Source organism: Pseudophryne corroboree, chromosome 2 (genome assembly GCF_028390025.1).
Source record: "Pseudophryne corroboree isolate aPseCor3 chromosome 2, aPseCor3.hap2, whole genome shotgun sequence".
Taxonomy (NCBI): domain Eukaryota; kingdom Metazoa; phylum Chordata; class Amphibia; order Anura; family Myobatrachidae; genus Pseudophryne; species Pseudophryne corroboree.
In genome coordinates this window covers 341,298,551-341,314,464 of record NC_086445.1, presented here as the reverse complement: position 1 = coordinate 341,314,464, position 15,914 = coordinate 341,298,551, and the positions used below count along the sequence as shown (strand labels likewise).

Here is a 15,914-nt window from a genome sequence, read left to right as displayed (position 1 = left end):
GGCATGGCCTCGCGGGTCTTTTCTCTCTCGCTCCGGGGGTGTTTCCAGCTTGCCTGTAGATGCTGACAGCCCCCGGAGACTGCAGAGTGTGTGTGCCGGCTGTGTGACCGGAGGAGAGTGCTGCAGGAGATGACATCACTGCAGCACTCGGCTCCTGACAGCGGGATGTGTGTGGAGGAGGTGGCGGGTCTGTGTATGCGGGGCAGGGAGGGCTATGAGAGCCTTCTCCTGCGCCACCCGTCCCTCCTAATGTGTATGCCAGGGCAGCAGTTGTTGTTGTTCGGCGCGCCGTGGCTGGTTAGTCAGATTTGCTGGGGGGGGGGGGGAGGGGAAGGGGTGTGACATGGACAGGCAGCAGGAGCAGAGACTTGCTGCACATGTGGTGGGCGGGCTCTGTGACTCCGCCCACCGCTGTGACTCCGCCCAGCGTTACGGGCACAGAGTCACAGACTTGGGCAAATATATAGGAGATATATATATATATACACACATATATATACACATATATATATACAGTATATAATGTGTGTGTGTGTAAAATCACAAAACATAGTTTGGCTTTACAGTTTCCACGAGTGACCAGGAATATGGAATGCACCCGGACATTCCCCCCGCTCCCCCCCTCCTCCCTGGGCCATGATGACTTTCCATCTGAATTTCAGGCTCCAGTAGTTGCAATAAACACTTTGGGTGGCACTATTACACATAAAACAAATAAATAAGGAGATCTACGTAGATGTGAGGAGAACATACTGGAGATATATAAGTGTGTTTTTTTATTTTTCAAAATTGACCAGGACTATGAGATGCATGCCAGCCCCAGCAGCCGAGCCACCCCATCCATCAATCCCCCCTTCCCCTCCAAGGACTTGCACTTACTATGAAAATATTGTATTTGTCACTACTTTTTTCAGCCATTGCCCGCTGCCGCTGCTCTTCCATCTCCCTGTCACACAGTGACAGACGCGCAGCATTCCTCTGCAGGCCCGCGCTGTCTCCCGGTTCCTCTGTCATGGTCGCGCTCCTATGTTATGTGACGTCCGCATCCCACGACCGAAGCGCCTGGTCCAGGTCACGGGGGAGGTGCTCAGCTGATGATTATCAGCGCTCCGTTCGGCGACTCCAGGTGGATAGACACTGGATGGGGGGGACAATGAAGGCTGGAGCCCGGCGGCTGCTGACTCCATTGACTCTGGGAGTTCTGCCCCTGGTGCCGCAGCCGTAAACTCTGGAAGGAGAGGGGGAGACTTGTTCTATGTAACTTGTAAGGGCGCAGCAGCGCTTCCCGGCTCTGCATTCTGCGGCTCTCAGCCTAACTGGGAGAGCAAATGCACGCACTCACGTGCTATTTGAGGGACTGGGGACTGTCTTCAAAGTGCTTCACTCAGCGGGGATGCAGAGGGGATAGAGTGCCTCTCCTGCCTGGCGCCTCCCTGCACTGCATCCCTTTGCTGAGCGGGTAGCGCCAGCACTGTAATACCACACTCATGCCTAACCCAGTGCCATTGTGGCAGTTTCTCCCAGATGGAGGAAGAAGGAAATGCTGTTGCTCAATCCTGTATCAATATTTTGTTCTAAGGTCAGGTACATCTAAAACCATATACTAAAAAGCAAAACCCAATGGCACTCAACTTCTTCTGTACAAAAAAATGTGCACACTAACGTGCCACACCAAGGAAAGGCTCCATAGGTTAGCTCTATACCGAACATAGCATCCTTTATAGGAAGTAAATCTCACCTTTTTTTGCCTGTATTAGCGAGGAGATTTTGAAAGTAACCTATTTTATGAACTCTTGATCAAGCTTATATGTTTGGTTTTATTTACTTGTCTTCCACAGGTAAATCTTGCACATTAGGAAGTACAAGCTCTGCCCCATTACGTAGACAGACAACGCACAGAACCTCTACATTAAAATCTTCACAAGAAAAAGTACAAGGTGAACCAAGATATCCAATTCCTATGGCAGGCTCCACGCCAAAGTAAGGCAACTGTACTTAAATTGTGTTTACGGCACTACGTGATTAAATACTGCTAATTCGTGCTAAGATCTTGCATTATAAAAGACTAAGGTGAGATGTATCAAGCAGTGAAAAGAGTGGAGAAGTGGACCATTGGAAAGGTCGCCCATAGCAACTAATCAGCTGGTACCAATCATTTTATAGAATGTACCTTATAAATGCTGCGTTGGAGTTGATTGGTTGCCATTCCCAATTTACACACTGGCCCACTTCTCCACTATCTCTATTGCTTTACACATCACCTACATCCCCCCTTAACGGCTTGATAAATGGCAAAATATGGTTATTACATTTTTATGTACTCAACAGAATCCCAATCTAATGTAGGTTAATCAGTTTATATACTTTAGTTTATATACTTTTGCACTGTATTGTAATTGCTAATTTAATATTGATTGTATGATAAAGAAGTTACGGATGGAGTGTGTTGGCTTTAGACAAATCGTCTGCTTTGGCAGATGTCTGATGGACCAGTGCTTCCACAATAACCCTGCCTGCTCACATATCCTTTTTCTGGGAGTGTGACGTGGCTAAATAAACTTGTCATGTGCCTCATCTGTGTAATATTAAAATATCTTGGCCTTATTTAATATAATATATACAGTAGGTAAGGTCAGTGCAGCTGGTCAGTTGTTTGTTTGATCTTCATTTCTTTTATAGAGTTAAGTTGCCTTCCTCAAATGAAACTCATGTGACAAAACCATCAAGCAATACGTAAGAAACATGATGAACATGTATTTTATCCTTCATTATATAAGTATTTGCATATGTATGTTGTGTGTGTGTGTGTGTGTGTGTATGTATGTGTGTGTGTATATATATATATATATATATATATATATAAAATATTTATAGTATATAACACTTGTGGGTGCAGTTGCGCTCTAGGGTGGTCATTCCGAGTTGTTAGCTTGGTAATTTCTCTAACGTCCTAGTGGATGCTGGGGACTCCGTAAGGACCATGGGGAATAGGCGGGCTCCGCAGGAGACTGGGCACTCCAAAGAAAGATTAGGTACTATCTGGTGTGCACTGACTCCTCCAGACCCCAGTTAGAATCTGTGCCCGGCCAGAGCTGGGTGCTCCTAGTGGGCTCTCCTGAGCCTGCTAGTAAAAGAAAGTATTTGTTAGGTTTTTTATTTTCAGTGAGCTTCTGCTGGCAACAGACTCACTGCTTCGAGGGACTGAGGGGAGAGAAGCAAACCTACCTGTCTACAGCTAGGTTGCGCTTCTTAGGCTACTGGACACCATTAGCTCCAGAGGGTTCGAACACAGGCACCTGTCCTCGATCGTCCGTTCCCGGAGCCGCGCCGCCGTCCCCCTCGCAGAGCCAGAAGAACAGAAGCTTGAAGACGGCGAAATCGGCGGCAGAAGACTCCTGTCTTCATTTAAGGTAGCGCACAGCACCGCAGCTGTGCGCCATTGCTCCCAGCACACTTTCACACTCGGTCACTGTAGGGTGCAGGGCGCTGGGGGGGGAGCGCCTTGGGCAGCAATTGCAGTACCTTTTTGGCATAAAATACATATATACAGTCAGGCACTGTATATATGTAAAAACCCCCGCCATTTTTTCACACAGAAAGCGGGACAGAAGCCCGCCGCTGAGGGGGCTGGGCCTTCTTCCTCAGCACACCAGCGCCATTTTCTATTCACAGCTCTGCTGGAAAGAAGCTCCCCAGGCTCTCCCCTGCAGTATCCAGATACACAAAGGGTGAAAAGAGGGGGGGGGGGGGGCACATAAATTTAGGCGCAAATTTGTATATACAGCAGCTACTGGGTAAACACTGAGTTGTAGTGCAATCCCTGGGTTATATAGCGCTGGGGTGTGTGCTGGCATACTCTCTCTCTGTCTCTCCAAAGGGCCTTGTGGGGGAACTGTCTTCAAATAGAGCATCCCCTGTGTGTGTGGTGTGTCGGTACGCGTGTGTCGACATGTCTGAGGTAAAAGGCTCCCCTAAGGAGGAGATAGAGAAAATATGTGTGAGAGAGGGTGTCTCCGTCGACAACGCCGACACCTGTTTGGATATGTGTAAGTGCTGAGGTGAATTTATTGCACAAAAGATTAGAGAACAGACAGGAAATCTACCCATGTCTGTCCCTATGTCGCAGAGACCTTCAGAGTCTTACAATGATCACTATCCAAAATAATACACACTGATATTGACACGGAGTTTGACTCCAGTGTCGACTACGATAATGCAAAGTTACAGCCAAAATGGCTGAAAGGTATTCAATATATGATTATTGTAATAAAAGATGATTTGCATATCACTGATGACTCATTTGTCCCTGACACAAGGGTACACATGTTACGGGGAAGAAAGCTGAGGTAAATTTCCCTCCTCTCATGAGGAAAAAGGGCGGGAATCTCCAGACAAGAAACTGCAGCTTCCCACAAGGAATTCTCAGGCAGTATCCTTTCCCCACTAGGGCCAGGATGTGATGGGAATCTTCCCCTATGGTGTCACGTTTGCCCAGACGGTAGCACTAGCTGTTCTCAGGGATCCTGCAGATAGCGTGCACATTCTAGTACACTACTCAGACCGGCGATTGTGTCGGCATGGGTTTATAGCGCTGTGGCAGCGTGGACAGGTACCTTATCAGCAGAGATTGAGACCCTAGTATGCATATAGATATAGATATATATATATATATTGGGTGCTATGATACATACCCTCTCAAAAAGCTAAGAACCTTATTTATATACTTTTTTATGCTGATCTTATTTCCAATTTTTTACTGTTAGGACGTTTTTCCTCCTGTCTTATCTAAGTTTGTACTATTAATTTTATACTAACTTATGTTTTATATACAGTTTTAGTGATTTCTACCTAATTTTTTGGCTCCTTGTAAAGGGCTATTATTTTATTTGCTTTTGTATTGGTGCCTATTACATTTATTAAAAAAAAATTCTTGTAATTTGAGTCTCCTCCTAGTATAAGACACCACTGGTCGCTTAAAATCACCTTATCCTCTTTTTCTTTTCTCGTATATATATATATATATATATAGATATGAAACGAAATAGAGGAGATGGCGCCAAGGGAGTTATATCAACGCCCTACCTAAAAACGGACCCTTACAGTACTCTCCGGATAAATTACGTCAGATAACAAATACTAACATAAAAATTTATTAAAACAACATATAAACCCGACACAAATGTTCATAAGTATACAGAGTTGATACATTTACATTTGTCGCACAATTTGAACAATCAGTTTGTAGTGATGAGGAAAAAGCGTAGATATATCACTACGATTTCCTCCTTCTCCTTATTGTAGATTCGGAGGTAACATCAGATAATAGATAGATAAATAACCCAACGCGTTTCGTCTTGTTCCAAGACTTCATCAGGGGTAAAATCTCTTCATTTCAGAACATATTGTCAGCACATAAAAGGTCATTCAAAGATGTATGAACAACGTTTCAATATTTCAATGGGACTTGATTGATACAGCGAGGACCATACCTCATATATCATCAGCTTGAGTCTGACATTCAGATATTCGAATATGGGGAAGATTCATATGTGTATAGAATCTAACTGGTTCGCAAGCATAAGGAACCTCGTCGGTCAGCAGCTTGAACCTGACACTCAGAGACTCAGGAGTGAAGGCAATTCAAATAGGTATAATGTCTAACCAATTTAGAACACGTGGTAGACCCTCCAGTGGTGCAGTGCTGACAGCCAAGTCTGTATGTCAGCACTGCACCACTGGAGGGTCTACCACGTGTTCTAAATTGGTTAGACATTATACCCATTTGAATTGCCTTCACTCCTGAGTCTCTGAGTGTCAGGTTCAAGCTGCTGACCGACGAGGTTCCTTATGCTTGCGAACCAGTTAGATTCTATACACATATGAATCTTCCCCATATTCGAATATCTGAATGTCAGACTCAAGCTGATGATATATGAGGTATGGTCCTCGCTGTATCAATCAAGTCCCATTGAAATATTGAAACGTTGTTCATACATCTTTGAATGACCTTTTATGTGCTGACAATATGTTCTGAAATGAAGAGATTTTACCCCTGATGAAGTCTTGGAACAAGACGAAACGCGTTGGATTATTTATCTATCTATTATCTGATGTTACCTCCGAATCTACAATAAGGAGAAGGAGGAAATCGTAGTGATATATCTACGCTTTTTCCTCATCACTACAAACTGATTGTTCAAATTGTGCGACAAATGTAAATGTATCAACTCTGTATACTTATGAACATTTGTGTCGGGTTTATATGTTGTTTTAATAAATTTTTATGTTAGTATTTGTTATCTGACGTAATTTATCCGGAGAGTACTGTAAGGGTCCGTTTTTAGGTAGGGCGTTGATATAACTCCCTTGGCGCCATCTCCTCTATTTCGTTTCATATTTTCACACATTTAGTTCCTCCTAACAGGGAACTTAGAGGATACAGGCAGCCATATAATTAATTAATTTTAGTGTTTTATTTGAAATAGCGCAGTGGGAGAGTAATTCTTGTCATATATATATATATATATATATATATATATATATATATATAGATATATATAGATATATACATATTGAAGATGCTGTCTTAAGATATATATATATATATATATATATATAAAACATGCCCAAAGAGACATGAGTATACTGGGTCCTGAAGTCAAAGCTATGTCGATTTCTGCTTGACGTGTCCTGCAGAATATGCACTGGACAGATGATGCCGACTTAAGAGGCATATGGAAGGCTGAGGATTGTGTGGAGAAGGGTTCTCGGAACTGGTCTCCGCAGCTTTAGCTGGTAAATTCTAATATTTTGCCTTATATTCCTGCACAGCCTAGGAAAGCACGACATTATCAAATGCAGCCTTTTGAATAAAGAATCAAGAAAGTCCGAGGTGCGTCCTTTCTTGCCAGAGGCGGCGGCAGAGGAAAGAAGCTGCACAACACAGCTAGTTCCCAGGAACAGAAGTCCTCCCCGGCCTCTACAAAAATCCACCGCATGTCGCTGGGGCTCCACAGGCGGAGCTAGGCCCGGTGGGGGCACGCCTTCGTAAGTTCAGCCACAAGTGGGTTCTCTCCCTGTTAGATCCCTGGGCGATCGATATTGTGTCTCATGGATATAAGCTGGACTTTGAGAAGATGCCCCCTCACCGACGGCCTTGCCGGCTTCCCCCCACGAGAGGGAAACAGTGTTAACTGCAATTCACAAATTGTATCTTCAACAGGCGGTGGTCAAGGTTCCCCTCCTTCAACAAGGAGGGGGTTATTATTCGACCATGTTGTAGTCCCGTAACCTGACGGTTCGGTGGGACCCATATTGAATTTAAAATCCCTGAACATATACCTGTAAAGGTTTAAGTTCAAGTTGGAATCGCTAAGAGCGGTTATTGCAAGCCTGAAAGGTGACTCGGGACATAAAGGATGCATACCTTCAGGTCCCCATTTATCCACCTCATCAGGCGTACCTCAGAATTACGGTACGGGATTGTCATTACCAATTTCAGAGGTTGCCGTTTGGTCTCTCCACGGCCTTGAGAATGTTCACCAAGGTTATGGCGGAAATGATGGTGCTCCTGCGGAAGCAAGGTGTCACTATTATCACGTACTTGGACGATCTCCTCATAAAAGCGAGATCAAGAGAGCAGTTGCTTAACAGCGCATCACTTTCTCTGGAAGTGTAACGGCAACACGGCTGGATTCTATATATTCCAAAGTCGCAGTGGGTTCTTACAGCTCATCTGCTTCTCCTAGGCATGATCCTAGACACAGACCAGAAAAGGGTTATCTCCCGATAGAGAGAGCTCAGGAGCTCGTGACACTGGTCAGGAATCTATTAAAACCAAAACAGGGGTCAGTGCATCACTGCACTCGAGTCCTGGGAAGGAGGGTGGCCTCATACGAGGCCATTCCCTTCGGCAGGTTCCATACGAAGTCCTTCCAATGGGACTTACTGGACAAATGGTCCGGATCACATCTTCAGATGCATCGGTTAATCACCCTATCCCCCAGGGCCAGGGTGTCTCTTCTGTGGTGGCTGTAGAGTGCTCATCTTCTCGAGGGCCGCAGGTTCGGCATACAGGACTGGGTCCTGGTGACCACGGATGCAAGCCTCCGCGGATGAGGGGCAGTCACTCAGGGAAGAAACTTCCAAGGGCTGTGGTCAAGTCAGGAGACTTGTCTGCACATAAATATACTGGAACTAAGGGCCATATACAACGCCCTGAGTCAAGCGGAGCCCCTGCTTCGAGACCAACCAGTGCTGATTCAGTCAGACAACATCACGGCGGTCGCCCATGTAAACCGCCAGGGCGGCACAAGAAGCAGGGTGGCAATGGCGGAAGCCACAAAGATTCTTCGTTGGGCGGAGAATCACGTGCAAGCACTGTCAGCAGTGTTCATTCCGGGAGTGGACAACTGGGAAGCAGACTTCCTCAGCAGACACGACCTCACCCCGGGAGAGTGGGGACTTCATCAAGAAATCTTCACACAGATTGCAAATCGATGGGAACTGCCACAGGTGGACATGATGGCGTCCCGCCTCAACAAAAAGCTAAAAAGATATTGCGCCAGGTCAAGGGACCCTCAGGCGATAGCTGTGGACGCGCTAGTGATACTGTGGGTGTTCCAGTCGGTATATGTGTTTCCTCCTCTTCCTCTCATACCAAAGGTGCTGAGAATTGTAAGAAAAAGAGGAGTGAGAACAATACTCATTGTTCCGGATGGGCCAAGAAGGACTTGGTACCCGGAACTGCAAGAAATGCGCACAGAGGACCCATGGCCTCTGCCTCTCAGACAGGACCTGCTGCAACAAGGGCCCTGTCTGTTCCAAGACTTACCGCGGCTGCGTTTGACGGCATGGCGGTTGAACGCCGGATCCTAGCGGAAAAAGGCATTCCGGATGAAGTTATTCCTACGCTGATAAAGGCTAGGAAGGACGTGACAGCAAAGCATTATCACCGTATATGGCGAAAATATGTTGCTTGGTGTGAGGCCAGGACGGCCCCTACAGAGGAATTCCAGCTGGGTCGATTCCTGCACTTCCTACAGTCAGGAGTGTCTATGGGCCTAAAATTAGGGTCCATAAGGGTCCAGATTTCGGCCCTATCCATTTTCTTTCAAAAAGAACTGGCTTCACTGCCTGAGGTTCAGACGTTTGTTAAGGGAGTGCTGCATATTCAGCCCCCTTTTGTGCCACCAGTGGCACCTTGGGATCTTAACGTTGTGTTGGATTTCCTGAAATCCCACTGGTTTGAGCCACTTAAGACCGTGGAACTAAAGTATCTCACGTGGAAAGTGGTCATGCTGTTGGCCTTAGCATCGGCTAGGCGTGTGTCAGAATTGGCGGCTTTGTCATGTAAAAGCCCCTATCTGATCTTTCATATGGACAGGGCAGAATTGCGGACTCGTCCCCAATTTCTCCAAAAGGTGGTATCATCGTTTCATTTGAACCAACCTATTGTGGTGCCTGCGGCTACTCGGGACTTGGAGGACTCCAAGTTGCTGGACGTAGTCCGGGCTTTGAAAATATATGTTTCCAGAACGGCTGGAGTCAGGAAGACTGACTCGCTGTTTATTCTGTATGCACCCAATAAGCTGGGTGCTCCTGCTTCAAAGCAGACTATTGCTCGCTGGATCTGTAGCACGATTCAGCTGGCTCATTCTGCGGCTGGATTGCCGCATCCAAAATCAGTGAAAGCCCATTCCACAAGGAAGGTGGGCTCTTCTTGGGCGGCTGTCCGAGGGGTCTCGGCTTTACAGCTTTGCCGAGCGGCTACTTGGTCGGGTTCAAACACTTTTGCAAAGTTCTACAAGTTTGATACCCTGGCTGAGGAGGACCTTGTGTTTGCTCATTCGGTGCTGCAGAGTCATCCGCACTCTCCCGCCCGTTTGGGAGCTTTGGTATAATCCCCATGGTCCTTACGGAGTCCCCAGCATCCACTAGGACGTTAGAGAACATAAGAATTTACTCACCGGTAATTCTGTTTCTCGTAGTCCGTAGTGGATGCTGGGCGCCCGTCCCAAGTGCGGACTTTCTGCAATACATGTATATAGTTATTGCTTAATAAGGGTTATTGTTATGAGCCATCCGTTGAGTGATGCTCAGTTGTTGTTCATACTGTTAACTGGGTAAGGTTATCACAAGTTGTACGGTGTGATTGGTGTGGCTGGTATGAGTCTTACCCTGGATTCCAAAATCCTTTCCTTGTAATGTCAGCTCTTCCGGGCACAGTTTCCTTAACTGGGGTCTGGAGGAGGGGCATAGAGGGAGGAGCCAGTGCACACCAGATAGTACCTAATCTTTCTTTGGAGTGCCCAGTCTCCTGCGGAGCCCGCCTATTCCCCATGGTCCTTACGGAGTCCCCAGCATCCACTACGGACTACGAGAAACAGAATTACCGGTGAGTAAATTCTTATTTTTCTTCGCATCACAGCGATTTTCCGCTAACTGCGCATGCGCAATGTTCGCACTGCGACTGCGCCAAGTAAATTTGCTATGAAGATTGGTATTTTACTCACGGCATTACGAGGTTTTTTCTTCGTACTGGAGATCGGAGTGTGATTGACAGGAAGTGGGTGTTTCTGGGCGGAAACTGGCCGTTTTATGGGAGTGTGTGAAAAAACGCTACCGTTTCTGGGAAAAACGCGGGAGTGGCTGGAGAAACGGAGGAGTGTCTGGGCGAACGCTGGGTGTGTTTGTGACGTCAAACCAGGAACGACAAGCACTGAACTGATCGCACTGGCAGAGTAAGTCTCGAGCTACTCAGAAACTGCACAGAGAAGTCTTTTCGCAATATTGCAAATCTTTCGTTCGCAATTTTGATAAGCTAAGATTCACTCCCAGTAGGCGGCGGCTTAGCGTGTGCAATGCTGCTAAAAGCAGCTTGCGAGCGAACAACTCGGAATGAGGGCCAATATGCACACCTTGGTGCGCATATATCAGAGTGCGACCGTGCACCCACGAGTGGTATGTCTATTGTGATGACTTATGGGGAAACCAATACAGAATAGGAGGAAAAATAGTTCAGAATAGTCTGTTTCATTTGAATAATGTTTAATGAATTAACATGGGATAAATTCAATATTTATGTGTTTGCATAAGGCATTTATGGCAGGCAATACATGGCAAGCTCCCTGCACACCTCACTGGGGTGGGAACCAAAACTTGCGACATTGATGGCCATTGTGCTGATTTGAACACCCCTTTATAACAGTGGCGTGCGGTGAGGTCAGTGGCTGGTGAGGCACTACAGCCATAATGTCCTCCGAATCCTGCCGATGACCCCTACCGCCGCCGAGCCAATGCCCGCCACTGCCTCTGAGCCGATGCCCGCTTCCACAGCCAATGGCTTAAAAACTCGCCACCATCAACTGACCCAGCCCTCCACCACTAATTTGCATCTCAGTCCGATGCCGCCAATGCCCGCTGCCAGCCTGCTCATCATACTTGTGATATATTGTACATTTTTATAGAAAAACTAAATAAAAATCACTGTTTGGGACTGGGAAGGGAGTGGGAGGAGGACATGAATGCAATTTTGTTGTCCAGGGCTTCCATTAACTTAAAACCACTTACACACTCACACATACTTACCTACATTCCACGCCGATCATGTCCACTTGTCCATGTAGAATCCAATAGGGGTACCTGTAAAAATGAAAATTATACTTACAAACTAAGTAATCCACAGGAGGGGGAGAGAGAGAGAGATGGCTGGGTGCGGGAGGACGGAGGAGCACAGACAGGGGAGAGTGCCGCTACTGGCTGGGAGGACGGAGCCGGTGCAGGAGGAGGAACGAGGGTGGGGGGGATTCCTACCCGGCCACCACACTCAGGCACACAGGCGCCGCACCGGAGGAGGAATGAAGGGGGGGATTCCTACCCGGCCACCACACTCAGGCACCGCCACTTCTGCCTCCAGCGTCGCCTGTGGGTCATTGGACAGCGGATCCAGCACTGGATCCGCTGGGCCAATCACATCTAGGGGCAGGGGCGGATTGGGAAACAAAAGTGTCCCTGGAAAAATTTCTAAAAGTGGCCTCATGTGGGTGGCACCAAACCAAATGTAGGCAGAGCCAATACCAAAGTAGGCGGGATTAATACTTCAAAATTATATTAACCCCAGACATATTACACCTCACACCCCCAGACATATTACACCTCACACCCCCAGACATAATATTACACCTCACACCCCCAGACATAATATTACACCTCACGCCCCGAGACATAATATTACACCTCACGCCCCCAGACATAATATTACACTTAACAACTCATACCTACAAATATTATATTACGCCTCATACCCACAGACATATTACATCTCATAGCCACAGACACACTGTATTACACCTCAAAACCCCCAGACATAATATTAAACCTGACACCTTACACCCTCAGAAATAATATTACACCTAACACCTCCAAATATTATATTACACCTCATACCCCCAGACATATTACATCTCATACCTCCATACATAATACACCTCACACCCCCAGACATAATAGTACACCTCACACCCCCAGACATAATAGTACACCTCACATCCCCAGACATAATATTACACCTCACACCCCCAGACATATTACACCTCACACCTCATACCTCCAAATATTATATTACACCTCAAAACCCCCAGACATTATATTAAATCTAACACCTCATGCCCCCAGAAATAATATTACACCTAACACCTCCAAATATTATATTACACCTCATACCCACAGACACATTACACCTCATTCCCCCATACATATTAATGCACCTCATTCCCCCATACATAATGCACCTCATTCCCCCATACATATTAATGCACCTCATTCCCAATACATATTAATGCACCTCATTCCCCCATACATAATGCACCTCATTCCCCCATACATAATGCACCTCATTCCCCCATACATAATGCACCTCGCACCACATTCTCCCATACATAATGCACCTCATTCCCCCATACATAATGCACCTCATTCCCCCATACATAAGGCACCTCATTCCCCCATACATAATGTACCTCGCACCTCATTCCCCCATACATAATGCACCTCATTCCCCCATACATAATGCACCTCGCACCTCATTCCCCTATACATAATGCACCTCATTCCCCCATACTTAATCATACACCTCACACCCCACCGCGACCGGACCTTCGCTTACCGCCGATGACGACAGTGGCCTTTACAGGTGCGCGGACCTCCTCTTCTGGTCAGCCGGATGGGTTCGGGCCGGGTCTCCAGACAGCGGCCGCTGGCCGCAGCGCTCACATTGCAGGCACGCAGGTGACGGGGGGGGGGGGGGGGATGGCCGGCTCTCTAGAAAGCGGCCGCTGGCCGCAGCGCTCACATTGCAGGCATGCAGGTGACGGGGAGGGGGGGATGGCCGGCTCTCTAGAAAGCGCAGTGCTCACATTGCAGGCACACAGGTGACGGGGAGGGGGGATGGCCGGCTCTCTAGAAAGCGACCGCTGGCCGCAGCGCTCACATCGCAGGCACACAGGTGACGGGAAGGGGGGGATGGCCGGCTCTTAGATAGCGGCCGCTGGCCGCACATTGCAGCCAGTAAGCATGTGACGGGGAAGGGGGGATGGCCGGCTCTCCTGTCAGCGGCCGCTGGCCGCAGCGCAGCACTCTCAGCAAATCCATTCAACAGTTAGCTTCACCATTCATTTTCAATGGGCTTTCACAGCCCATTGCTGCGCCCCGCCCCCCGCTGCCCAATCTTTTAGTGTTAGCAGCGGGAGGCACCTCTCCCGCTGCCTCCCACCCTCACATGCAGCCACATACACAGGGGGGAAATGATTACAATAATAAAAGAAGATATTTATCACAGAATCTGTGCTATAAGTATCTTCTTTTTATTATTTTAATCATTATGACAGGGGAGGCACTGCCTCCCCTGACTGCACGTCCCTGCTTTATAATATTCCTTAGTAAGCCAGGACTACAGAAAATGTATAACTATATAAATTAGTATGTTATCAGCAGGCTTGGACTGGCACACAGGAGTACAGGGGAATCCACTGTTTGGCCCCATTGTCTGGGGCCCCACCTCCTGCTCTAAGGATCAGGTTCCAGACTATGCACTTGAATTATACATCATACATATGTTACCTTATACTGGACTATGGTGTATTTTCTACAGTGCATTGCTGTTACTAATCTGTTATTGATCTGGTAAATTATCATGCATGCAGCAGCTGAATTTACTGTATATATTTATGAAGGGGCCCAGACATTGCACTCTCTAATGGTTAGTCAAACCAATGAGGTGGCAAGCCACACCCCCTCTGCAGAATGGCCACATCCCTAACATGGGCCCCTAACACTGCATTCCCCCGGTGGGCCCTACATGCCCCAGTCCGACACTGCTTATCCGTATTAAGTAACAGGTGAGGAAATATGAGTGTTTCTTTTATTGCACCAGACGTGCAATTTTCTAATAGTGTAACTATAAAATTAAATTCAGCCATGCATAAAAAGTGGAAGTGTAGAGATGTGACCTGCAGTCAGGAGACCGCCGGTTACAATACCGTCACCTACATCCCGTACCCTCACAATCCCTACAGTCTCACCATAGAGTGGGAATAGAACCTGTGGCGAGTGAGCCCGCAAGAGCATCTCAGTGGCGGGATCCCGACTGCCGGTCATGCGATACAAACAGATAGTAAATGATAACACCTATGGTTACTAACAATAATGAAAAACAAAATGAGTTCTAAATCATTTGACTGAAATAAACAGAATAGTCTGACCCTAAGGGGATATTACCATTCGGTGACCGCAGCCATCTGAATAATCTGTGGAGTTTACATAGTTGGCATACAAACAGAAAAGATCAGACAGTGCATGTAACAGAAAGGAAACAGTGTGTACTGGCTAATTGTATTTCCATGCACTCAGTACAACTTTAAAATAACAAATGACATTTTATTAAAACAAATCAAATCACAATGCATAAAATAAATTCATATGAAAAATTAAAAATATATATTAAAAGTATAATAAACCGTAATATTCATTGTTTGCTTTGTTTAATAATTCTTTATCGCATGACTGCTCTGACATGTTAGCAATATTAATAACATCCAGTCAAGATAGATATTCATGTGAATATAAGTAAAATCTGTCCTTTGGAGCAGTTAGAATATGCCCCACTGTTATCGCGGTTGGTGAATCACAGGTGTAATAAACAAGGACAATAGTTCTGTGTGCCAGATCCTGTTGTGTCTTTTAGATATAAATGTCAAGCGCGAGTAATTTATAGTCTGGCATAATGATATACTGCATGTAGTGATGTGCCAGGTGTCCATTGCTGTTCTAATTGGGACAAGCCACAAGCATACCTTTCCGGACTTAATAGGTGAACATTGTGCTGTGGGAAAGGATTGAAGCTCTGCATTCTGCTTGTAGAGAGAACTAACTTCGTTCCGACCGTTGGCCCCATAACCGCATCCCGGCTTTGGTAGATATATGTTTAAACCCATTAAAGATATGTCTAATGGGCCCTACACACATACCGATCCGACGGCGGATACGGCCGACGGGCGACCTGGCGGCGGGGGGGGAGTGAAGTTTCTTCACTCCCCCCGTCACCCGGCTCCATAGCACTGCACGCTAATATGGACAATCTCGTGCATATTGGCCTGCATGCATAAGCGACGGGGCACCAACGATTAACGAGTGCGGGGCCGTGCATCGTTAATCGTTGGTGCCTACACACAGAACGATATGAACGAGTTCTCGTTCATTTATGAACGAGATCGTTCACATCGTTCTGTTTTATCTGCCAGTGTGTAGGGCCCATTACTACTGATTGATACCCCTGATGAAGTCTTGTCCAAGAGGAAACGTGTAGGTTGTAGGTGCACAATTGATCACTACTGGGGTCATGAGCTCACACCCTGCAA

General features: G+C 46.7%; 1 protein-coding gene across 5 annotated transcripts in view; it reads left to right on the top strand.

Annotated features, from left to right (window-relative positions):
• The window catches only part of DZIP1 (DAZ interacting zinc finger protein 1), a 191,380-nt gene that overhangs the window by 163,715 nt on the left and 11,751 nt on the right, over positions 1-15,914 (top strand). For 4 of the 5 annotated variants that reach the window (XM_063953023.1, XM_063953026.1, XM_063953022.1 and 1 more), the window contains 2 exons: positions 1,839-1,980; positions 2,680-2,733. In XM_063953023.1, the coding sequence (XP_063809093.1) occupies positions 1,839-1,980; positions 2,680-2,733 (196 nt within the window). The remainder of the gene's footprint in view (positions 1-1,838; positions 1,981-2,679; positions 2,734-15,914) is intronic. The other variant, XM_063953025.1, reaches the window with a different exon arrangement.